The sequence below is a fragment of the Caretta caretta genome, chromosome 4, assembly GCF_965140235.1.
Source record: "Caretta caretta isolate rCarCar2 chromosome 4, rCarCar1.hap1, whole genome shotgun sequence".
NCBI lineage: Eukaryota > Metazoa > Chordata > Testudines > Cheloniidae > Caretta > Caretta caretta.
The window spans coordinates 23,486,567-23,512,858 of record NC_134209.1 but is presented as its reverse complement, the minus strand read 5'-3'; the positions used below and the strand labels follow the sequence as shown (position 1 = coordinate 23,512,858).

The following is a 26,292-nucleotide window of genomic DNA, read 5'->3' as shown; positions in this document are numbered from 1 at the left end:
ACTCTTGTGGACCTGCAGGTTCAACAATCACGGACTTGCCTCCCTTTGCAGTCTCTGGAAAACTCCATTACAGCACCTCCCTAATCCCCCTCTATGTTCCACATGGCATCAGAGGCCTACCCTACCATGGCATCCCTAACCCTACCACTCCTCCCTAGAGGGATGTTAAGGAGAACCACAGCTTCATATCTACTGACCTGTGAAAGCCATGGTGGTTGTGTGTAGCTAAAATGAACCTGAATGTTTTTTCCACTTCTTAAGTTCTGTTCCATAAATTTATTAAGGCTTTAATGCATTTGCTTTTAATTTGCACAGAATTTTTTTTACAATATTTGCCTTACTCAATAAAATGTTATTGTTTAGAAAATAATATTTTACTTCCCAGCATATGCTGCAGAATGCCTAATGGTAGTGAAAGCACCCACTTGCTGTACGGTCTGACACAACTCACAGGATCAGTGACAAACAGTGCAATAGTCATAAATGTACAGCAAGCACCACAAAATAAATAGGTGCATTGACACTGTTATATTCATAAATATACACTGAGTACAGAACTCCATAATTCCTAACAAGCCCCAAGACAGCAAGGCGCAGGTAGAGCACAATACATCACAACCCATTACTGTGGTTTCACTGTCAGTGTTTTTTCAAAGCCTCCTTGAGCCATATAGCTCCATGTTGAGCTCTTCTAATAGCCTTTGTGTCTGGCTGTTCAAACTCAGCAGACAGCCGCTCCACTTCTGTTCTTCATCCAGGCAGCAACTTTTCCCCCTTTTCTTCAGAGATATTGTGCAGGACACAGGAGGCAGCTATAACCATTGGGATATTTTTCTCACTAAGATCCAATCTTGTGAGTAAACAACGCCAGCTTCCCTTCAGTCTGCCAAAAGTACATTCAACTGTCATTCTGCACCTGCTGAGCTAGTAGTTGAATCTTCCTTTAGTGCCGTCAAGATGGCTGGTGTATGGCTTTATGAGCCAGGAGAGCAAAGGGTAGGCTAGTCCCTCCAGATCACTGTTGGCATTTCAACATCGCCTGTCATGATCCATTGGTCGGAAAAGTAGGTCCCAGCTTGTAGTTTTCTGAACATTCCTGTGTTCTTAAGATGCGAGTGTCGTGCAGCTTCCCTGACCAGCCCACTTTGATGTTGGTAAAGCATTGCTGGTGATCCAGCAGTACTTGCATAACCATAGAAAAGTAGCCCTTTCTGTAGCTGTATGCTGTGGCAAGCTGGTCAGGTGCCAAAATAGGGATATACTTGACTGCAGTTGTGGAACCCTGCTGCTGCAAATCCATCCACTAAGTCCTGCACATTGCCAAGAGTCACAGTCCTGCAGGAGGCGATTAATGGCCCTGCTCACTTACATGACATCAGCCCCCAGAGGGGATTTTCCAACTCCAAAATGATTTCCCATTGACCGGTAACAGTCAGGCATTGTAAGTTTCCACAGTGTGATCGCCACTCACTTCTCCATTGTCAGTGCAGCTCTCATTCTGGTGTCCCTGTGCTCGAGGGCTGGGGCAAGCTCAGCACACAGATCCAGGAATGGGGCATTGCACATCCAAAAGTTCTGCAGCCACTGTTCATCATCGCAAACCTGCATTACGATGCAATCCCACCAATCAGGTCTCATTTCTCTGGCTCAGAAGCAGTGCTGCACCGTCTGCAGCTGCTCCTTGAACACCACCAACAATCTTGAATTGGTTCTCACTGTGTCCCACAGCATTGGCCCTCTATGAAATCATCATGTTCTGTGCTGATTTGGTTCTTCTTGCAGCTCTGCAAATGCCAGAGGATCATGCATCCTGTGCTTGCAATGCTCAATACAATAGTGCAGAGCTATGCAGACTTCATGCTTCTGTCAGAGATGTCAGACAGCAAGGAGGGCCATGCAGGTTTGTGGGATTTTTTTAAAAGGTAGGAAAATTATGGGATGTAGATGACCTTATGGGATGGAGAAAGTTGCTTGCCTGTAAGGTGACCCCTTGCTCCCAGATCACCCCTGCATGACTCATTTCTGCCTGACAATGCATTGCCAGATCTTCCCAAAAGGCAGTGGGACCAAGCACCTACATCCCACCACAATGGGAAACCCGTGGTGCACTGCACAGAGCATCAACACACGCACTCCTGAGTCCATGCAGTGCCGATACAAGGAACTAAGTATGCTTGCACACAAGTGGTATACTAACTGCATCAGCTTTATGCCGATGTAACTTGTTTGCAAAAGTTTGCTGTGTAGACATGACCTAAGTTATACCAGTATAAGGCACCTTTATTCAAGTATAATTGCATCCACACTAGGACTTTTACCAATAAAGTATTGAGGTTAAAAATCCCACCTCTAATCAAAAGTGGTATCAGTACAAAAACTATGTAGGCCATATCTTGAATTTTTTTTCCTTCAGGTGGGTCATGGTCAGAGCTACTATTTCTAATAAATAAAATGTGAAGGATTGTTAAGGTGTTGCTTGTCATGTTTCCAAAGGGTGGAGAATGTACTCTAGCATGTTGGAATTATTAATAATATTACAAATTATTAATATTAATGTGGGAGACCACCAGACACTAATATAACCATAAATTCCTTTATTAAGGCCAAATGGCTATACAATTACTCTATACGTGCCTTACGGCCTAAAAATAAGCAGTCACTACACCCAACAGCGTAACAAAGGGCTGCTCTACGCTACACAGTAAGGTCAACATAAGGCAGCTTATTGACCTAATTATGTCAGTGTCTACACTTCAGCCTTCCTCCTGCCGACGTAAGTGCCCTACTACACCAGCATAATAACTGCACCTCCACGAGAGGCATAAGGCTTATGTCGGTGTAGTTAGGGCGAAGCAGTGTGTGTGTAGACACTGCCTTACTTACATCAGCTGTTGGTTCTCATGTCTATTTCATGGCAGGAGCCAGGCAGTTAGAGCCCAGCTGCCTCCCACCACCAGTTCCCAGAAATGGGGTTGTCACATCAGCTAGGCCTACCCACGCTTTAGGTAAGACAATTACGCATGTAGGCTCTTGTGTTAAGAGCCCTTTGCTTTTGTTATGCTTTGTTCCTATTGATGAGAATAAGTAATACTTTGTTTTGGGAAGGCTGTTTTATGTCCCTGTATTCACACACTGGTCACGGCTCATGAAAGGAAAAATAGTGGGACTCGCTGCGGAATCACAGTTGGTATATAGGACCCAATCTGAGAGTGGGAAAATCGCAGGATTCCATCTTGGGACAGGTGAATTGAAGAAGTCTTAACACTTAAGAGGGTTGCACTCAGGAAGGCAGACAGTAGTCAAAGGTACAATTAACTCTGAGCCGTGACAATGAAAACAGGGAGTATTGACAAAAATAAATAAAGCAGAAGTAGATCTTCTTGGACCATGAGTCTCATAAACTGAAGTGAGCTAATTTGAGAAACCTTTGCCAGGCACCTTTTTGTGGGGCGGGTGGGGGGGGAGGGGGGAGGAGAAAGAGAGAGAATGTGTATGTGAGAGTGAGAGAGAGAGAGAGAGAGAGAGAAAGGAAGAAGAGTTCTTAACAACTTAAAATGAGGATGATACTTACCCATACTGTAAAGCACTCTGAGATCATCAGATGAGAAGCACAATATATGCTAACTATGTATTACTATTGCTACTGATATTTACTATTTAATTTAGTTTATAAGCAACCCTCTAGTTAATCACTACAAAAATACATATGTTAACTTCCAGTGTCCTGCTCTCTGGTTGCAACATCCTTCTACAAAAACTGAAAAGTGCAGGATATGTAGATTTTTTCCATACTTTTTTGACAAGATGTGTGTAGCACTATTTAGTTATATTAAAAGGGAAACAATATCTGATTAGTAACATGTAGCATATAAATGGTTCACTGTTGCAAATCACTGAGACATCCTTGTAGTTTTCAAAGCAAAACTGGAAGGTTTGTTTTCAGAAGCTTATGAAATATGTAACCAAACTGAAGATCCACTGATGGGTGAAAATAATCTTCCCACTGGCATGGGCGTGGAGTCTTGTGCATCTGCTGCACATTATTAGTGTTTAGTCTTTGCAAATACCAAGATAAATATTTGAGGTAACTCCCTGGAATTGGACAGATTGGGCTAAAGAACTTTTTGACATGGGGAATCCTACCTTGTGTTCTGGGCAAGTCTTAAATGCAAGCAGCTTCTGGGTGTCTGTGTCTGGGGTCTCTGCAGCTCACACTCACTACGTCTTTCCAGCAGCTATCTTAGGAAGGGACCTTTAAGTACAGGAAGTTATTTCCTAGGGTTCTTTGCATACCTCCCTGACCTGAGATCTTGCTTGGAGATGGGGAACTGCTTGCTGGTATAAGACTGGAATGATTTCTCTTATTAGCCAAGGGTCAATTTATGTTCTTCACATATACATAGTCATGCACTATGGGCTCAGTCCTGTTCCTGTGGCTCTGGGTCTTCACTGGAGATTTTACCAGACCAGCCCTTTACAAGCATATTTGGTACCTTGAGCAACTAGCAATCGATTAACTCGGGTAAAAATTCTAGCGTAGACGTGCCCATTGAGGTCAGTAGCAACAGCACGAAGAGTCCTTATTGTTCTGCCTTCCACTACCCAGTCGTCCATTGTAAGATTAATTGTCAGAAAAATAAAAATAGGGAAAGAAAATAGTAAGTTTCACTTACTCATGTCTTAAAACAATGTCTCCTATTCATACCCATATTCTTTCCTCAACCCAACCAAAACAAGCTGCACCTGCTTTCCATCATCAGTCCTCATTACTATATTTGCCACATCAACTGCCATGTAACCATAAGCAGATCAAGCACATTGAAAAATTATTAGTCTGTATAAAATATATTGTTAAAGTAATATGTTTACAAGGTTCTAGGAAGGAGGGGAAATTGAGTATTGCTTCATTTCCCCCTTTTCTCATTGTGTTTCATGTCTGCCAATAGGTACACACCAGAAAAAACATGAAGGCCAAAATTTTCACATCTGGATGTCTAGGGTTAGACTTGCAAGTCCAAATTTAGGGTTAGACTTGCAAGTCCAAATTTAGGTATCTTCATAAAAGTGGCCTTTCCCCCCCCCCCCCCCCGAAGTGAGCACTTGAAAGATCCCTTTGACTTCAGTTAGATTTGTGGGTGCTCAGCACTTCTGTATTCAGGCACCTAAACAAAAGAGGCCTGACTTTTAGAAGTGAAGAGTATCCACAAATCTCAATTTTGGCCGAAGCTAATAACTTAATTAAATAGGAAATTGCTGTTCCTCTGCCTTACATGTCTGCTGTGAGAACAGTTATATATCCTCATTTGAATCTGCCTCTTTAAATAGCTCCTCGCTCTCAGCAGTGTGCCAACCCACTTACCTTATTCATTTTCTCCACACCATTCATGATACTTTAGATCTCTATCATATCTCCCCATAGTCACCTGTTTTCCAAGCTGAAAAATCTGACTTTTTAATCTCTCCTTGTATGGAAGCTATTCCATACCCTTAATAATTTTTGTTGCCCTTCTCTGTACCTTTTCCAATTCTAATATATCTTTTTTTGAGATGGGGAGACAAGAATAGCACACAGTATTGAAAGTGTGGGCGTACCATGGATTTATTTAGTGGCATTATGATATTGCTGTCTTCTTATCTGTCCTTTTCCTAATGGTTCCTAACATTGTTTGCTTTTTTGACTGCTGTTGTACATTGACTAGATGTTTTCAAAGAACTATCCATGATTTGATAAACCAAGAGAGATGTGTAAATAAACGTTAGTCTTGTTTATTGCCGTAACTGATCTCTCTTCTAAAAATTATTATGAAAAGGTTCTCCTAGTTGCTGATTTAACTGACAAAACACTTTAAATTGTTTAAAACAAGCACTGTCTGATTAAATTGTCCACAATTTTGCTCTTGTGTAAAACAAATATATTTTTACAAAGATGTATGACAAATAAAATTGTTCTCATAATTTTAATTCTGGAGGAAACATTTTTAAACAAACATTCCCCTGCTGTTTGCCAGTGAAACATCACAGCATTCTGCTATTGTGTTAAGAATAGAAAATGAAAGTGACTAGGCTATTTTCAGTCCAAGCTGAAAAAAATGAAGAGTAAATTTAAGCTGTTTAAAAGTTAAGATTTATTTAAATTCTTTCAGTTCTAATAATTTAAGATCAGATTTGTAGGATAGGTAACAATGTTTTCTCTGAAAGCACATGGATTTAAACTGGCAGTATCATTCTGTTTTGTATTTAGAGGAATATCTATTTTTATATCTATATATATAGATAGATAGATCATTGGTTCCTTTGGGAGGACTTCAGCACTGCAGCACTCAGCAGTCCTTTTCATTTCTGAGTTGGTGGTAGGGAAGGACCTGGAGTGAGTGACTCTAAAAGAAGTATAAAAATCAAGTTCAATCTTTAAACAGAAATGAAAAACCTTTCCAAGGCTTTTGTATGAATGACTCAGTTGTGTGTTCAAGAGATGTCTTTCCTTTCTTGTTCCAACCCAGATACGAGTATCACTGGGCAGATGGGACAAACATAAAGAAACCAATCAAGTGCTCAGCACCAAAGTACATTGATTACCTGATGACTTGGGTCCAGGATCAGCTGGATGACGAAACACTATTTCCATCCAAAATAGGTAAAAATGAACAGTGAAATCAGCATCCAGTTGTACAGGACTATTAAGATCTCTTAGCATTGAAAAAAGCATGTGTAGCTTTGTGTCTGAATTTACAGGATGGAAAAAATATTGATTCAACCCCAAAGGGAACTCAGCAATAAACAGAAATAGTGAGCTGTTGAATATTGAGTTGTTTCTTAAATTATTAGTGACTGCTGTAGGACAGTTAAAGAACAATGTATTAATACACTGAAAGGTACTTGCATGTGTTTAAGCAGGTACAATTTGTGTGCCTGGCTATCGGACATGATACATAATAGAGCAATCCTTAATAAAAACCTGTTAAAATTCAGGATGTAGAAAAAGGGTGTTTCTGTTTAAATAAGCAACTGTATTTTCATTGATTCTTCAGCTTTCTCCTTTTAAAAAGCAGAGTGTTTCTCCTAGAGAAATAGGAGAGGAGGAAAAGTAATTCCAACCCCTGTACCTTATCCTCAGTATCTTTTTGCAGAATATAGTGTTTTCCCAACTACCAAAATAAGCATAGCCCCAAGGAGGTATTCCCCGACTGGATCAGCATTGCATCCTTGATTGTGAATACAGAACTTACTGTTTACAAATAAATTGGGAAATGTTTTATGTTTTGAGGAGGCTTCTTTAAATGCATGGCACTATTCAGGAAGCAATTAATGACAGCCCATTTTAGAAAATGGACCATCTGTCAAAATCAAATGGCTTTTGCTTTTACTTGTTCATGGTTTTAGTCGGGTGCAATGAACCTATAATAGGTTTGGTTTTTTAAGTCATCCCTCTTCCCAACTATCCCCTGCTCAGTAGGTGGCAATGTAGAACCTGTTAGCAGAATGGCATTTGCTTTAGTGCTTCAGTTCAGAGCTGTTGGGGGAGAGGAAAACTGCTTTTATTATTATTAACAGTAATGTTTATTGTGTTTTTAATTATTTAATATTTATCTTAGTGTAGTGCACAGAGGGCTTGGATCTCCATTTTGTTTGGCCCTGTTCAAGTGTGTGTGTGTGTGTGTGTGTGTATATATATATATGAAGACCTTTTTTAATAGGATGGGGGATGGGTCACTTTTTTAATAGGATGGGTCATTATAAGCAGTGACTCAGAAAATGACCAACAGGGTCATAGTGGATAACCAAGTGAGCATGCACTGCCAATGTGATGCAGTAGCTTAAGAGAGCAAATGCAATCCTTAGATGTATAAGCAAGGAAATATTGAGTAGGAGTAAGGAGGTTTTATTACCCCAGTGTAAGGGATAAGTGAGACCACTACTCACATATTCCATCTGATTCTGGTGTCCACAGAGTAAAAAGTATGTTGATAAATTGGAAAGGATTCAGGAAAGAGCTACAGGAATGATTTGAAATCTGTCGTACGGTGAGACACAAAAGAAGCTCAATCTATTTAGTTTATCCAAGAGAAGGTTGAGAGGTAACTTGATCATAGTTATGTACCTACATGGGGAGAAGATTTCTGATAGTAGAGGACACTTTAATCTAACAGACTAAGGCATAACAAGTGGTTGGAAGCTGAAGCTAGACAAATTCAAACTAGAAATTAGGTGCAATTTTTTTTTTGACAGCAAGGGTAACCACTGGAACAATTTACGCAGAGGGGGATTTTCCATCATTTGAAGTCTTTAAAGCAAGAATGGGATGTCTTTCTGCAACATAGGCTCTAACTCAGATAGGCATTATAGGCTTGATATAGGAATCACTGGGTGAAATCATGGCCTGTGTTATGTGCTAAGTGATCATAATAGTCCCTCTGGTTTTAAAATCTATGAAGACATGGTCTTTGCCCCCAAAGAGCTTACAATACATTTATTTCTTTTTAGGTGTTCCTTTCCCAAAGAACTTCATGTCAGTGGCAAAGACCATTCTAAAGCGTCTCTTTAGAGTTTATGCTCACATTTACCACCAGCACTTTGATCCAGTGATCCAGCTGCAAGAAGAGGCACATCTTAATACATCCTTCAAGCACTTTATTTTTTTTGTTCAGGTAAATTAGCATAAGAATGCTATGGTAATGGTTGCCTTTTACTCTGAAGACAGGATATATTAAAATGTTGATATATAAAAATACCATTCTTTGAGTTTTCTAGCAGCTGGTATAGAAGCAGGTGTTGTTACATAATTGGGAAGCTCTAAGCCCAAGATGCTACCTTACTTGTATTCCAGTGTATAATTATTGCTATAAGTATTAACAGATTGCAACAATGGATTATGACATGTTTCCACAAAACAGACAAGTACCAAAGAAAACCTTAATTCACAGCCAGTAGAAGAAGAAAACTCTGAAATCAAGCTGCAAAGAGTGCATTTACTGGCTTCTACTGTTTTTCCACCAAGGAAGTGGCCCTTTAGAAGTTATAAAAGGGGAACAACTGTCTGAGCTGCATTGTTGAATGGCCTTAATACAGAACAGGATCTGAGAAGGGAGTTTACTGAGTGTGAAGTAAAATCTTTTTTTGGAATATAGATCTACCAGGCACTTTATTGAACACACTAATTCATTTCACATAGACTGCTGAATAGCCTTCTGTTGATGGTAACCATATTTAATCATTAGTGACCTAGATTGGATTTGAACCAGCTACCTAGATGTTGAAAATGGCTAACAGGTAAGCCTGGACGATTGCAAACTGCAGGGTAACTTTATAATTAAATGTAAAGCTGGTACTAACATGACATTGTCTGTGCAAGTAAAATGTTGTTCTCTCCCCCGCCCCCGCCCCCCTTCTACAGGAATTCAACCTTATTGACAGAAGAGAACTGGCTCCACTTCAAGAACTGATTGAAAAACTGACCTCTAAGGATAGATAAAAGGAAGTGGATTTGTGGAAATAGCAAGCGTGTGGTATTTCTGGGGTTTTTGTTTGTTTTATTCTGTTTTGAAAACAAAACAAAACCTTGTTCTGTTTTTACAGGCAGCCAAGATCCACTCTTTGTGCTTTTATTAGGGGAAATCTTTGTCTTTTAGGGACATGCAGTAAATGGCTTTTTTTTCTCATTGTGGATTTTTAGTAGATTTTGAGTATTTATAAAGGAAGTATGCTTGTTGGGGGATTTGACACTGCTGATGGATGGGTTCTCTTTTGTGTCAATTGTAGCCCATTCTCACTAAGTCCCTAAAAAACTTACATTCTCTAAGTGCCTTGGCAGACTCACTTCTGAGGTGCAAAGCACACACAATACTGAACATTGCTGGAAACAGAAAATATAACCTACCCAGGACACTTACTGATGCTTGGTTTAGAATATATATGCTTAAAGTACAAAAGCCATAACTTACTTAAATCAGTGATCTCCAGCTTTTAATACAAAGTATCACCATTAAAAAAGATTAATATAAAGCTTCTCAAAACTAGGTATTTCTAAAAAAACAAAAAAAGTAAAAATGAAAAATTATAGCGATGGTGACACTTTAGATCATGTCCTAGTCACCACACCTAAATGATAAAGATTTTAAAATCATGGACAACCCAGGATAGCAGAGGGCTGGCTCTCCATTCCACTGTAGTTTTGCTTTCCTTATTACTTATATTTATTTTGTTAATATAAATATCAACTCAGGCCAGCCTAATGTACTGTAAGGTACATTACTTCCTTTAATAAAGTTTCCTAGCATTTCCCAAATGAGCCAACCAATTTGCAAAAGTATCTTCAGTGGGAAGGAAGGATCTATTTATTCATCATCAAAAATGACACGTAAGTAATATTAAGAAAAATCTTGTTTTAAATCCACTGGAGTGATGCCATTTAAACATGAACAGTAAAAAGCTAACTCGAGATTAGAGCTCAGATTCTCAAGCTTTTCCAGAAGAGAACATCTCTTTGTAGAAAGATTGTCTTGTGGACCACTTTCCATTTGCAGTCAGAAGGCCCACAGCCCGTCTTGTTCATAATTGTATGAGGTCTCTGTGGCAACTACAGCAATTGTTTACTTGGGGAAAGTTATATTAAGTAATATTTGTATATTTTTAGCTGTTTTTAGTGCGGCAAGTGCTTTTGTTCTTTTTGAGAAAACAATTACACAGTCTCCTTTTTCTTTTATTTCATATCTCCCTCCCTTTCTGGTCCAGTTTCTCTCAAACTGGAAACTGGGAGAACCAGTACCATGTGGCAAGACATTTCCATTGACCACCCGCCAGTGGTCCACAGACTACTATTTGGACATATAGCTATGCTATAGTTATGTGAAACTCAGGGGGTTCCGTCTCAGAAATTCATATGGAACGTGTCTTTGCTTTCATTCTGTGTATCTTTGTATCTGTCAAATTTTGATTTCAAATACATTTGTCTTACACATTTGTAATGTGCCATCCCCATAGTATCATCGGTATCTAGGTGCCAAGTCTCAAAATGAAAAAGTAGCCAGTTTTCACTTGCTCTTGCATCATAACTTAGCAGAACCACAGATTTTACATGATTTTGATGCAAAGATGTAAATTGATCCATGATAGTGACCTCCTTTGTAAAGCACTTTGAGAGCTAAAGATGAAAAGCACTATAAAAGAACTAGCTATTATTATTACACACTAGCATGGCTCTTGAACCTTGGTGATATTTAGATTTTTACAGTTTGTGACAGAACAATAGAAGTATTGCAGGATATCCTGAAACCATACAAACATTTCACACACCTCTGCTTGACACACATTTTTGACTTTGATAGTTAGGAGTGGGTAATTATGTATGGAAAAACACAATTACACATGCAAAGAGCCTGCAAAATTTGTAACTGGCCATTTGTGCATGCAGATGCAAGTGGTATTTGCATATACAGATTACATACACACTTAATTTTGGAAGTCAGGCCCACATTCTTGAAATAGGAAACTCCATTGCTTTACTATTACTTACTTACTGAGCCAAATCATCTGAAGCTTGAAAACAATCTTGTACCTAAACAAATATCCTCCAATTGGGCAAAAGATTTCTAGTGTAGCAAAAGCTGATATTAGCTGACTTTTTGTTTGCTTAACTGATTACTGATATTGTAACCTTATTTGTTACTTGAACTAAGCATAGCTCTGGGAATCCAGCTATGGACTAGCAAACTGCCCTGATACTCTGTTCATTGCTTCTCCTGTATAGAAAGACCACGTTTTAGATAGCTGTTACAAATTAGTAAGGGAAGCTCAGGTAAGTCATGCTCACGTTGTATCTTACAATTGATTACACTAGTATGGCGGCAATTGATAGCAGCAGAAAAGTTAAAATTATAATTTAACATTCAGACATTCCCTCAGCTTCATCAGAACGTTTCTTTAAGATATACAAATCCCTTGGGTGTATGTTAGCTGATCTATATCTTGGATTTACAGGTCAAATTACAGCACAGGGTTTTATTGGCCTTAAAGACAAGCTGCCAAGGGGTGGGGGAAGCAATTGGGTTTGTGTCTTTTTTTCCTTCTTTGTGATATATCTAGGTCTGAAAGATGTTCCCAAAAAATGGGGTGAAAAGGAGAAGCAGCTGCCATTCTTTTGCTCTCTTATATTAGAAATATTAGGTCGTGGCTTCCTGTTTTTTCTGGAAGCCTCCTTGAAAAACCGGAGTGGGAGCTTTCTGAGCCCACAGTTGAAGGGTCAAGGTGTTTGAATCTTTCACACAGATTGATTTTCTTTCACATATTTGAACAAAAAACAGGTTTAAAAAGTCAGACTAAAATCTCCTCCTCTCTCAATTGCTGATGTTCCAGTCTCTCCCTTATATGAAAAAAACAAAATCTTACCTGGTCTTGGGAAGAAGATCTTTGAGCTCTTCCTACATCAGAAAGAAGTAAAAAGGGTATGAACACAATTTATTTTCCGACAACTGAAATATTCACACCTGACGTTTTACTAACTCACTGTTCCTAGAGTTTATAGGCTCTGGGCCAGTATTAGGAAGAGCTTAGCAATGTGTAATTTACTGCAGGAGTCCACAGCAAGGGCAGCTTGGATGTGCTTCAGCCAGCAGTGCATGCAGTAGCTGGCTGTACGTCTGAATGCACTCCCTAGTGTCAGAACATGCCCACTCTGAGGCTGTGGTATACTGGCTTGTGCAAGAACCAGTCCCCCCATGTCTCATTCAAGTGTTGGAGAAAGAGGTTCCCTATGCCTCCCCCTCCTAGTAAACTGTGCTGTGCACATAAAAGGGGCTGCTCTTGGTCTTCCGTGTTAAGCAAGATCATAGGGAACTCAATACTTATCTAGGCTGAGTTGCACAAGTCGATGCCTGAGTATTGGTCTCAATATTTTATTTCCTTGCATTTGGGGGCTCCTTGGAGGCTATTCACGTGTATGGGATGGGGTAGACAACTGATCCAAATACTAAATCCAGTTTCAGAACTCTAGCTATAATTAACTGTAGATCTGTTATGGTCCGAGGGTCTTTTTAGTTCCTGGATAATTAACTCAACAGACTAAATGGCTCTGAAGCCTTTTTATTTTGAGTTACCGGGGCACATAAAGGCATCCATCTGACTATTCATATGGCAGAGTCATCCCCTAAAACTTAAACTGAACAAACTGTTCTAATGCATTTCAGACATGAAGAAAACTAAATTTTTTAATTGCTCTTGGGTCTGTGGCCTTTTATGCTTCGCTTCAGTCTGAAGAATGTTTTATAGCTGAAAACTGGGGGCTTGTAATGGAAATACACTGACAGGCTTTTAATTGTATGGAGGCGTAAGTGGTGCTGCTTTTAATAGCTAACGGCATCTGCGTCATTAATTTTCATTTCCACTGAAAACTGCTTTGCTGAGCTTATTGTAATCAGTATTGGTTTACTGGTCAGTGTGGATGTTCAGTGTGCAGATTATGCTTCTGGCAAGAGGAAAAATATTTTGACCATTGGTAATCTTCTTGCATCTCTAGAAGGCACTAGACTTTGGCCTGGTCTACACTACAAAGTTATGTTGACAAAAGGCACCATACGTTGACCTCCTTGTGCAAATGTCTTCACTTAAATGTGGCTCCTGATGACATAAGTTCCCTGCTATGCCAGCTTAATAACACCACCTCCCCGAGTGGTGTAGAGCTATGGTTGATAGGATTAGGTCGACACACTGTGAGTGTAGACACTGTGTTATTTATGTGACTGTTATTGTCCTCCAGCAGCTGCCCCACACTGATCACCCTTGTGAATTCCGCTGCTCAGGTGGCACAGAGGCCAGAAGCGTCTCTCCCCAACTCGCACCTTTTAAAGCCCCATTAATTTTTGACATTCATTTTTCTGGCTTGGCGAGCACACCTAGCAGCTCTCCATTGTTCAGCGGAACTGCCCAGCTGATGCTGCTGCCTACATGCTCCGGATGTGCTCCTGCCTGGAGTACACAGGAGGTATTGGATCTCCTGGGCCTTCAGGGACACGAGGCTGTGCAGGCACAGCTCCGAATTAGCGGTAGAAATGTGGACATCTATGAGCAGATTGCTCAGGGGATGCATGAGAAGGGGTATAGCAGGGACCAGCAGCAGTGCCACAGGAAAGCCAAGGAGCTGTGGCAGGCATACCAGAAGGCCATCAACAATCAATCCATTGCCAAGCCACAGACCTGCCGCATTTACAAATTGCTGCATGCTGTATTTGGTGGAGAAATCACCCCCCTCTCTGAAAGCGCCATGGATACGTCTGAGGAGCCTGAGTCACAGACCCACGCCATGAACAGTGAGGAGGAGGTGGTGGACAAGGAAGAGGAGGAGAAGTTTGGGGGACAGACAACAGGGGGGATCCAGCTGCACAGCGAGCCAGGACCTGTTTTTGACTGCAGCGCAGTCCAGCCAGTTCCGCACAGGAGAGCCCAATGTAGGGGAAGAAAGCTCAGATAAATGTTTAGTTTAATTTTCAATAACAGAGATGCCCCCCACCTCAAAGTAGCAGGGCACATCTTTTGAGTTATCATTAATTTACGTGTGCTAGAAGAGGGAGTGGTACAACCAAGAGAGGCAGTGTTGCTATCTGCTTTTCCGTCCCCTCTAGAGTTGTGAGGGGGGGTGGCATACAGAGCAGTTTATTTGTGTGCGCAGGGATGTCCTTGAATCCTGTGGAGATCTCAATGAAACTTTCATGGAGGAACTCTGCAATCCTGTGCCAAAGGTTTCTAGGGATGGCAGCCTTATTTCTACTGCCACAGTAGGACACTTACCCACGCCAATCAGTGATAACTTTAGCAGGTACCATTGCAGTATGCAGGCTAGCAGCATACGGGCCTGGGCAGCTTCTGGACACCAGCAGCAGCTGTGCTCTCTCTGCCTCTGTTACCCTCAGGAGTGAGATACTAAGTAAAGTCATCACCGCCTGTGGAAAATGGTGCCAGTATTCATTGCCATTGGCCTGTACTACTAGAATCATGCAGTTGAGCAATTCCCTCCTCGTTTCCCCAGGCTCAGCAGGTCAGGTGCTGTGACAAGCACCATGCTCAAACAATCCAAGCAGAAGTGAGAATGTAGTGCTTAAAACTTTTGGGGAGCAAAGGGAGTGAGTTCAGCATGTTAAGTTTCACTTTCCGTAGCGAATACATGGCAATGATACCTCTGTGTTTTATCTGCATCTGCTGCCATTGTGGCCTTCAGGGTCTCCCTCCACACCTGTGGAACGCCTGAGCCAGATAAGGAAGAGAAAGAAGAGGACTTAGGACGACGTGTTCAGTGAGATCCTATAAGCCAGTGACGAAGCGGACTGTGAGCACAGGCACTGGAGGATGAACATTGCAGACAGTCTAGAGCGGAGAGGAGAAAAGCCCAGGAAAAGAAGAGGAAGATGCACCGGGGCATAATGGGGCTTCGCAGGCAACAAACAGAGCTGCTGAAGACTCTGGTGTACTTGCAGGTGCACCAACAATCCTGGGCTCACCTACCTTTGCAGCCCATTGAGACCTCACTATCGGAACCTTCCTCTACCACCCCCCCGCACCACATTCCACGTGGCAGCATGGGTTGCTGCACTACCCCTAGCACTCCACCCTGGATGACATTAAGGACCATCACAACGTCACATGTGCTGACGTGTGAAAGCCACGGTTTGTGTATGTGTAGCTGAAATGGACATGAATGTTCTTTCCCCTTCATAAGTTCTGTTCTCTTAATTTATTGAGTTTTTATTAAGTTTTAAATGTATTTGGTTTTGAAATGCCGGAATTTTTGTTTTTTTAGTCCAGATTTTGTTACAGAATAAAATTCTATTAGTTGGAACATAATTGATCTTTATTAGTTCACAGTGTGTACTGGCTGATGTTCACAGTTCTGAAAGCGACCAGTTACGTGTTACTGCACAGTATCACACAACTCATAAGATCATTCACAAACAAAATTAATAGGGGCATTAACAATGTTAAATTCCTGCATATACTGCAATCACCTCACAATTCTTCTGGACTGCAAAAGAATAGGGCTAGACAGACTACATTATTACAACACACATTACCCTGGCTCACTATTAAAATGGTCTTTCAAACCCTCCTTGAGCCATATAGCGCCACATTGAGCTTTTCTAACAGTCCATGTATATAGCTGCTCAAATTCAATAGACACCTGCTCCACCTCCACCCTGGCAGAAACTTTTCTTCCTTTGCTTCACAGATATTATGCAGGACACAGGAGGCAGCTATAACCATTGGGATATTTTTCTCACTGAGATCCAATCTTGTGAGTAAACAACGCCAGCGTCCCTTCAAATATCCAAAGGCACATTCAACTGTCATGCCACACCTGCTGAGCTGGTAGTTGAAGCATTCCTTGGTGCTGTCAAGATGGCTGGCATACAGCTTCATAAGCCCAGGGAGCAAGGATTAGGCTGGGTTGCCCAGGTCACTGTTGGCATTTCAACATTCCCAATGGTAATCCACCAGTCAAGAAAGTAAGTCCCTGCTTGCAGCTTTCTGAACAGTTCTGTGTTCTTAAAGATGCAAGTATCATGCGCCTTCCCTGACCAGCCCACACTGATGGTGAAGCATCGCTGGTGATCCACCAGTACTTGCATAACCATAGAAAAGTAGCCTTTCTGTTGATGTACTCTGTAGCAAGGTAGTCTGGTCCCAAAACAGGGATATGCGTGCCATCTGTCGCTTGACGGCGCTTTGGGAACCCCATTGCTGTAAAACCATCCACTATGTTCTCCACATTGTAGAGTGTCACAGCCCTGCTTAGCAGGAGGTGATTAATGGCCTTGCATGCTTATATCACAACTGCCCACTTGGTGGATTTCCTGACTCCAAATTAATTCCCAGCTGACCAGTAGCAATCTGGCATTGCAAGTTACTACAGTGCAGTCGCCATTCACTTCTCCACTGTCAGTGCAGCTTTCATTCTGGTGTCCCTGCACTGGAGGGCTTGGGTGAGCTCAGCACACAGATCTAGGAATGTGGCCTTGCACATCTGAAATTTGGCAGCCACTGCTTGTCATCCCAGACCTGCATTATGATGCAATCCCATCAGTCAGTGTTTGTTTCTTGGGCCTTGAAGCAGTGCTCCACCATTTGCAGCTGCTCCGTGAATGCCAACAAGAACCTTGAATTGCTTCTCGCTGTGTCCCACAGCAATCTGTCGGCCAAGGAATCATCATTTTCCCTGCATCTCTTCTTGTGGTTCTGCACTTACTGCAGGATCGTGCACCCTGTGCTTGCAATACTCATTAAAATAGTGCAGAGGTGTTCAGGATCCATGCTTTTGTCAGAGATGGCAGACAGCAAGGAGAGCCACACGGGTTTGTGGGATTTTGAAAAAAAAGTCTTCAAAATTATGGGATACAGGTGGTGCTATGGGATGGAGACCGTTGCAAATTGGAAAGTTGACCCCATGCTTCCAGTTACCCTGTACAACTCATTTCTGCCCCATCAAACATTGTCAAAACTGCCTAAAAGTGCACCGGATGGTGGCGAATTGCACAGTGGGATACTTATGCATCAATACAAGTGTTCCTGGTGACTACACGCTCTGCTAACACAACGAGCCCCATATGCGCTCACACAAGCGATGTACTAACTGCAGCAGCTGTATGCTGATGTAAGTTTGTAATGTAGACATGGCCGTAGTCAATGCTTTGCTGTATATCTAAATGAGAACAGTGTTAACCGGAAAGCCCCTTCAAAAAACAATTTACTTGTGATTATTTGGATTAGCATTCTCTATTGAGAGCTTGCAGGCACGGTAAATAATTTTTTAAAAATGCATGGAGCAGTAAAAGGTGTTTTTATATGGTCTAATCAGAAATAGAGTAGAAAGCTTAATCTACTGAAGAATCCAAAACTTAAAAGCAGGGATTTGCAGACCGTAGCTGAGCAGTAGCTGTATTTATTTTGGCAGTCTGCCTTCTCACTTTGGATATTTGATCTCAATTTTAAAACAGCAGCTATGAAAATTCAGGACACTCTTCTGCAGTTCACACTCTCATATATTAGAATTAATATGTAGAATATTAGTCTTACATGGGCATCTTATTCTTCTGCTGTGTTTGTTACTTGGCATCTAGAAAGCCATTAATTCTGTCACTGTTCATATAGATAGTTTTGGCTCTTAAAACTACATCTTCTTTGAACAGGGAAGACAAACCTTTTGAAGTTGAGACTTGAGTAGCATATGGGAAGTATGAAATGTGGATTGTGAAAAAAAGTTGGTGGAAACCTTTTTTTAGCACTACTTCTAGATATGTAATAAAAGCTTGGAGATCACTGTCTGAAAGAAAGCTGTTGGAATATACTTTAATTATACTAATCTTGAAGATAACAGCATCTAAGATACTAATGCAGTGCATAGGATAGAGTATCCCTTTTTGTATTATACTTTAAGATTTTAATTTTCAAATATTTTTGCAAAAGACTTGGGACCAGAATTGAGTGTGTTTACACTTGTAGAGCATGGGCACATCAAAATATTAAGCAAAATTCATCTTGGTTTTTAAACTCAGCTGGACTCTAGTAAACTTGGTAACAGAACAGTATCTTTTAAAAAACAGAACAAACCACAACACTAGTCTAGATCCATGTTATAAAGGGATACTCTGTTAGATATTTCATTGTTTTGATATTAAACATTGGAGCGTTAGGCCTTGTTGACACCGGGAGCAGAACCATGCAAGCCACAACTGACCTGGTTATGCTCCCAGTATAGGTTAAGGCCTTACAGTTTAATAAGATTTTAAACAGGTTTTGCTATTTTTCAGCTACCAGCGTGTTTGATTATATCGGTGATTTGCGTGGTAACTTCAGGAAGTAATCTACCTTGAGATGAGATCACTGCTGGCATACTCTATTAGTTGTGTTCTGCTATCTTATGCCAGAGGTGAATTTGGTCCAGAGAATTTACGCAATTAGGATGGTAGATAAATTCTAATCACAGACATTTTTAAGTCTTTCATAGTCAAGTCAGGGATTCAAGTTAACTGCACAAGTGGAGAAGATGTGCCACATCCGACTGTTGCTGGTAGCTGATTTGATGTCCAACATGGTAGAGGGGGAGAAAGAAAACAATTTTTAAAGGGGGCAAATAGCCTGTTTGCAAGTGTCTCTAGTTTATTTTACTGCTTACTATGCAATGTAGAACTTTGAACTTTTGCATTTACCTTGATAGAAAACAGAGGGGTACTGTTGTCTATTTAATATTTTGGAACGGAACACTCTCTGAAACTCACTTCACAGGTATAAGACGCCTATTTGCTGCTATTGACTTTCTTTACCTTCCAGATTCCTCCTTTTTCTTTCTTAGCCCCCTTTCCCTGAATCACCATACATAGTTTTATTAAAAATATTTCATTTAGAGGTGTTTTTTGTGCGAGCCAACACTGGTGATTTTTTTTTTTTTGGAGTGCTATGTTATTGTATGCAAAACAACAGTTTTCAGCTGAACTGTTAAAGGTGCAGCATGAATATAGACCTGCCTGTTTCTTCCACTAGAAAACTCCCACCATTATTTAGAGCCTTGTTTTCTTGATTGGTAACTTCATTTGAGTTTTCCAAACTGAATCACTAGCACCTCTAATGTTGAGGTTTTAAAACTGTGTAAAAGTGTTGATGTTTTATCTTTTTAGTAGATAACTAACATGGACATTGAGAGTATTACGCACATTTTTTCTCCTTTTTAAGTATAATTTCCTCTTAACAACTGAAGACTGCAAAACGACTATAATTTCAAAAACCTCATTTTTGTTTTAAGAACTCTCCTTAAATTGTTCTTCATAGATTACTGTATTTTTAGGGGAAACTAATTTTGATAGCCATTAAACTGTACTCATTATTTTTGTACATGTGCAACAAAGGACATTTTGGGACACAAGTCTTGGAGGGAACACTTAATTCTTTGCTGTTTTGATTCTTCCTATATGCTGGAGTTGTATTGCTAAATACTACCACTGGAAGCAATACCTTGATGTGCAATGGAGGTGAGAGATGAATGCAATAAAAGTGAATAAGGTTTGAATAAAAATTAATTGCTGGAGGCAAAAGGATATTGCAAAAGCAACACTGTAACCTTCATATTCACTTCTTTATACATCTTAAAGCAGCTGGAAGAAAAATAGGTGTAAAATATTAAATGCAACATGGGAATCCGTACTGTAAGCTAACCGTGCCAATATTGCTTCAGTTTGTAGTCTTTATTGATTGGTATTTTAGTTTTAGATCAAAACAGCTTTTGATTAGAAAAGAAGTTGAATGTCTGAAAATCTGCAACATGTTTATTTGAGAGATGTAAATAATGTATACAGATTGCTGTATGTGATGGGATGAAAAAATATTTAAATTCTAGGTTTTTTCAATAAGAAATTGAATGCTGTTTATAAGGAAAAAAAATAAATAGCTATGTTTGACCATGATTGTCTTTTTTCTTCCCAGACATGTTTAACTTATATTTCTGATTTGTAGATAGAACTCAGTTAGTTATATAGCTGTATATTGTACACACATGAACGTTCCACCTACAAATTAGATTTTTGTAATTACCCTACTTGAATTTGTGAATATTTGTGTTACAGGCAGACCCAATAGCAATAAAAGAACCTGATGTCCTCTCCTTTCCTTATTGCATGGTTTGAAATGGTAACTTAGAAAAAGTGGGAGAAACCCGAAATGCAATTTGAACTCTGCCCTGTACCACTTGATAAGACTTAATGGCCCATTATCTGAAATGTTGGCATCTCTACTGGGGTCATTTTGAAAGCTGTGTTACATAGATTATTTTATACAGATTGTCATTTAAATCATAGCCATGCATTTTATAAAATTAGAACAATGCACATTCCCAAAATGTATTCAGTTTGTGCACTAATCTGAGATTTAAGATTTTACTTTTCATAACGCTTCTACTCCATGCAAGCCACATCACCTTCCCTTTGCCCACGGCTAAGCATGACAGCAGCCATATGTCTTGGGTTCCAAAGCCTTGTGGCATCCTACCCCTTGCAGTACTCCAACTTCCTGACCACTCCCCTCTTCCCTACCCACCCATGTAATCCTAGCTAACAAGAATGCTTCCCTTCCTCCACCCTGTGTATTGTCTATTTACATTGTAAACTCTTTGAGGCAGGGATTGCCTCTTACTATGTATGTATGTTGTCTAGCACAATGAAGCCCCCATCTCCTCTAGGCACTACCATACTACAGATGTCATAAAAATAAAGGGAAGGGTAAACCCCTTTGAAATCCCTCCTGGCCAGGGGAAAGCTCCTCTCACCTGTAAAGGGTTAAGAAGCTAAAGGTAACCTCGCTGGCACCTGACCAAAATGACCAATGAGGAGACAAGATACTTTCAAAAGCTGGGAGGAGGGAGAGGAACAAAGGGTCTGTGTGCTGCCCTTGCCAGGGACAGAACAGGAATGGAGTCTTAGAACTTTTAGTAAGTAATCTAGCTAGGTATGTGTTAGATTATGATTTCTTTAAATGGCTGAGAAAAGAATTGTGCTGAATAGAATAACTATTTCTGTCTGTGTACTTTTTTTGTAACTTAAGGTTTTGCCTAGAGGGGTTCTCTATGTTTTGAATCTAATTACCCTGTAAGATATCTACCATCCTGATTTTATAGGGGGGATTTCTTTATTTCTATTTACTGCTATTTTTTATTAAAAGTCTTCTTTTAAAAAACTGAATGCTTTTTCATTGTTCTCAGATCCAAGGGTTTGGGTCTGTGGTCACGTATGCAAATTGGTGAGGCTTTTTATCCAACATTTCCCAGGAGAGGGGGGGGTGCAAGTGTTGGGAGGATTGTTCATTGTTCTTAAGATCCAAGGGTCTGGGTCTGTAGTCACCTAGGCAAATTGGTGAGGCTTTTTACCAAACCTTGTCCAGGAAGTGGGGTGCAAGGTTTTGGGGAAGTATTTTGGGGGGAAAGACGCGTCCAAACAGCTCTTCCCCAGTAACCAGTATTAGTTTGGTGGTGGTAGCGGCCATTCCAAGGATAACGGGTGTAATATTTTGTACCTTGGGGAAGTTTTGACCTAAGCTGGTAAAGATAAGCTTAGGGGGTTTTTTCATGCAGGTCCCCACATCTGTACCCTAGAGTTCAGAGTGGGGGAGGAACCTTGACAACAGATAATAAATATTTGTCAAATTAATTAATTTTACAAGAATAAGAATAACAAATCACGGACACTAAAAAATAAACAGAAAATGACAAATCATAGCCCATATATTAACTAGTACTGGAATTGCACAAGGAAGTTGGTCATCTTAAGTGGCTAGCCAGATATATTGTCTTATGTATTTCCTTTTGTACACCTGGGTTTATATAATGTTCTCAAATTTTGTGCCTTCAGAAAGAGTTGATTATTTTCACAACTAACCACCTACATGTGACTCATGGATTCTAGGATTTGTCTTGATGAATCTTAAGTGGTAACTACATGACTGCCGCTTGGAGACATCCTTTATCATCCCATGCTTTGATGTCATTTTCACGCTGTCTAGAGTGGCTCACAATCATGAGTGCCTACCTCTGGGCAGACTGTCAAAAGCAGGGCAGACACCCCAAACTGGTGGTATGTTCTATAATTAGTTTTCCCCAAGACACTAACAAATATGAACTCCTAAAGTCTTACAATAATTTTATATTGGAGTCACAGACAGTCCCCTTAGAAACTCTAGTGTGTCTTGCCACCCAGGCAAGATGGACTATATGATAAATGGTCATTTACACACACAAAAATTCCAGGTTACTCCCACGAGACCAGTTACACACCCAGATTGAGTTGCATTCTAGATCTTACACCCAAAACAATGCTGGTAGCCAATTCTGTAGTAAACTAACTAAAGTTTTATGACCTAAGAAAAAGAAATGAAAGTTATTGAGTGGTTAAAGCAGGTAAAAATATGTACAGGTGAGTCACAGTCTCTAATCCCAGATGGTAGCAGAGATACAGTAATCTGCCAATTTCCCAAAAGTCTCTCAGGGCTACCCAGAATCATTCTGGGGAATCTCCATCTTCTCATTCAGTTATTCTGCCCTGTTAGAATTCAAACAGTCCAGAGATGAAGGATTTTCCTTTATATCCATATTTATAGCTATCATATGTTTTTTTTTTCTTTGATGGTGGTGAGAAACAGTTGCTTTTAGAGTCTTTGAACTCTGAATGCTCCACACTGACCACTCACTTTGAAGTGATCTTTCTGATAAAAGTACTTAATTTGCATTACACAAGGTTTCTTTCACGTTTGGAGGGTTATTTTAGATATTGAGGGTCATATACCATCCAAAATATTAACAAGATACAGAAAAGTGAAAATAATGCATGAAAAATCTCATTAATTTTATGAAATTTAAACGCCAAACATTCACATACATTTGACAGCCTCTTTTGATCTTCTGCTAACACACAAGTGGATTGGCCTGACTTCCAGCTGTGAGTTTGTCAGTTTTCAGCTGAGCCAACAGTTTTGATCAGAATTGACGCCAGCATCACAGCCATTCATTAGGAAACAAATTTTTTAGGACAAAGTCTGCAGTGTTAGGGATTTTAATGTTTTCTGCAATGACATTCTAAACAAATGTTCTTAATCTCATTTTGTTTGAATCCAAATTGTGTTAGATGCTCAATTTAAATTGTTGTATACGCTTAAGAACCCTAACCTGTAAGCTTTAAACTAAAGGCTGTGTGGAGCTTTCCAAAAGGAGCCAATATGCAACCATTTAAACAGCTTTCATAGGAAGTATACAAGAGAGCTACTTAAAACCATAATGCTATTTTAATCCATCTGTCCTTTTGTAATCCCTTCAGTAAAACTTCCTTCTGTAGGAATCAATTGCACATAAGATTTTAGCATTTAATTTACAGACTTCAGCATCTGGATGCATCTCTCAACAAATCCAACTATTGGGGTCAGCAAAAAAACTGCAAAAATAAGTACCTTCCTGAAAAACTGCATGTACAGGAGGCCAAGTATTTTATTCCATTTTTAGATGCTGTATCTTCATGCAAGATGTATCCAAGTTAACAGACAGAATAATGTTACAAAATTTTGAAATAAAATCTGCAACATTTCTTTCCTAAGAATTAAAAGACTCACTGATAACATCTCAACTTTTGACATTGATTTCAAAACAGGTCACACGTGTATTTTAAGTGGCCTATCTAGGAGCATTTTGAGGCTAAGAAGATCAAATGAGGTAAAGTAATCTGTGTCCTGAATGAATCTAAGCACTCAAGATTTACTGTATTCCAAATGCTCAAGGATGATACCTCAACCATAAAGCCATATTTACATTATCATTAAAAAAAAATTGTCTGATACACGACCCACCCCCTGAATATTGGAGATAGATCATGTTGTCTGTGTCAAGAACTTTAACTCCAGCTGCTAGATTTGTACACAGAGAACTTTCACACTTGAACAAATTTTGAAAAAGAAAACGTGACCAGTGTCTGTAATGGTTTCCTAAGGAAGCAGGAGTCACTTCTATTTAATCACCTGAGCACTTGGCCAAATCTCAGTTTGATCAGGCTTCTGGAAACATTTAGTTCACAGTGGGCAAGTTTGGAGGTTTAATATAAGCAAAGTCACTTCTGGCCTAGTGTAGTTGCTGTTGTTTATTATTTCTATTGCCATAGCGCCGCAGAGTTCAAATCATGGACCAGGAGTCTATTGTTCTAGGTTCAATATTGCAGCCCTTAAGTTATGTTTCCCTCTTATTGGAGCTACTCTACATTCTGTTGTTTAAGGCAACACTCTAACTTTGAAATAATATTAAATAATTTAGAAGTGGAAGTGCCATTGACTTTCAAAAGTACTTACATCACTTTGGAAAATGTGATCTAGGCTCCTAAATCACTAGGTGTTTTTGAAAATTATGCCCTTAATAACAATGTATGCATACATTGATGGGTTTTTGAAGACACAGTTGTTAACCTGAGTCATTCTAGGCTGCTTATATCATTACTGACCTCAGCCAGGTACAGTTTTGATGGCTTTGGTACACATGAAGGTTCTGTGATCACTAATACAAATTCTTTCAGTCCCTCAGCATCCTTTGAAGAATTTAGTTTTTCCTTTTTTTTTTTTTCGTTTCATCAACTAGTATTTGTTATGTCTACAGTATTTCAAATAAATCTTGATTATTTTCCCATTACCTCTGATAGTCTGTTTCTTGCTGACTGCCAGCTGTTATTTTCAGTTCTCATAGTGACTGGTTGCCTGGATGCCAGTCTGGACAGTGAATTACTATGTTTGCCATAATAACATTTTGTTTTTCCTTCCTTTCTTTCAGCTGTGTTTGCTAAGGTTTGAGTAACTGAAATCTTGTGGGATTTGAAGTGTGTCCATTAGCATCTGTGCTGACTAGGTAACCCAATCCTGTTAGTGCATCTCTAAGAGTCAACAGAATTTACTATGAGTTAGCTTTTGCTATTTGAATAGCTCTCTTAAGCCATGCTTACACACAAGTTGTCCCTATTTAATTATATCAGTATATGTATACTTAGGAGATATTCAAAGGACTTAAGGAATTCCTAAAATTCAAAACTTCAGAACTGAGGTTGTGGGCAGTAATAGGAAGGAATCACAGAATCAGGACTGCTGCATTTGGTGATTTAATGTAAGAACATAAGAACTGCCATACTAGGTCAGACCAAAGGTCCATCAAGCCCAGTATCTGTTTTCTGACAGTGGCCAATGGCAGGTGCCCCAAAGGGAATGAACAGACAGGTTATCATCAAGTGATCCATGCCCTGTCACCCAATCCCAGCTTCTGGCAAACAGAGGCTAGGGACACCATTCCTGCCCATCCTGGCTAATAGCTATTGATGGACCTTCTTCCATGAATCTATCTAGCTCCCTTTTGAACCCTGTTATAGTATTGACCTTCACAACACCCTCTGGCAAGCAGTTCGAGGTTGACGGTGTGTTGCGTGAAAAAATACTTTCTTGTGTTTGTTTTAAACCTGCTACCTATTAATTAGTATTTAGTACTTAGTATAGATAATTAGTGTTCTGCATATTTGGAAGTTTCTAAATCTCTATGAATTTAAAGTAGTAAGATACAGTAATTTTTTGTCAGATTTAGAGAGAGAGAATTTTAGCTTTTCACAATGGTCTCTATATGGAATTTAGGTTTCAGAGTAGCAGCCGTGTTAGTCTGTATTCGCAAAAAGAAAAGGAGTACTTTTGGCACCTTAGAGACTAACCAATTTATTTGAGCATAAGCTTTCGTGAGCTACAGCTCACTTCAAACAAAACACCCATTGTTTC

At 39.8% G+C, this 26,292-nt stretch overlaps 1 protein-coding gene across 3 annotated transcripts in view; it reads left to right on the top strand.

Moving 5' to 3' along the window:
- The window catches only part of MOB1B (MOB kinase activator 1B), a 75,163-nt gene extending 54,534 nt beyond the window's left edge, over nucleotides 1–20,629 (top strand). For 2 of the 3 annotated variants that reach the window (XM_048847007.2, XM_075127454.1), the window contains 3 exons: nucleotides 6,501–6,634; nucleotides 8,482–8,645; nucleotides 9,392–20,629. In XM_048847007.2, coding sequence (XP_048702964.1) covers nucleotides 6,501–6,634; nucleotides 8,482–8,645; nucleotides 9,392–9,469 — 376 coding nt within the window. In that variant the 3' untranslated portion in view covers nucleotides 9,470–20,629. The other variant, XM_075127455.1, reaches the window with a different exon arrangement.
- The last annotated feature ends 5,663 nt before the right edge of the window (nucleotides 20,630–26,292 follow it).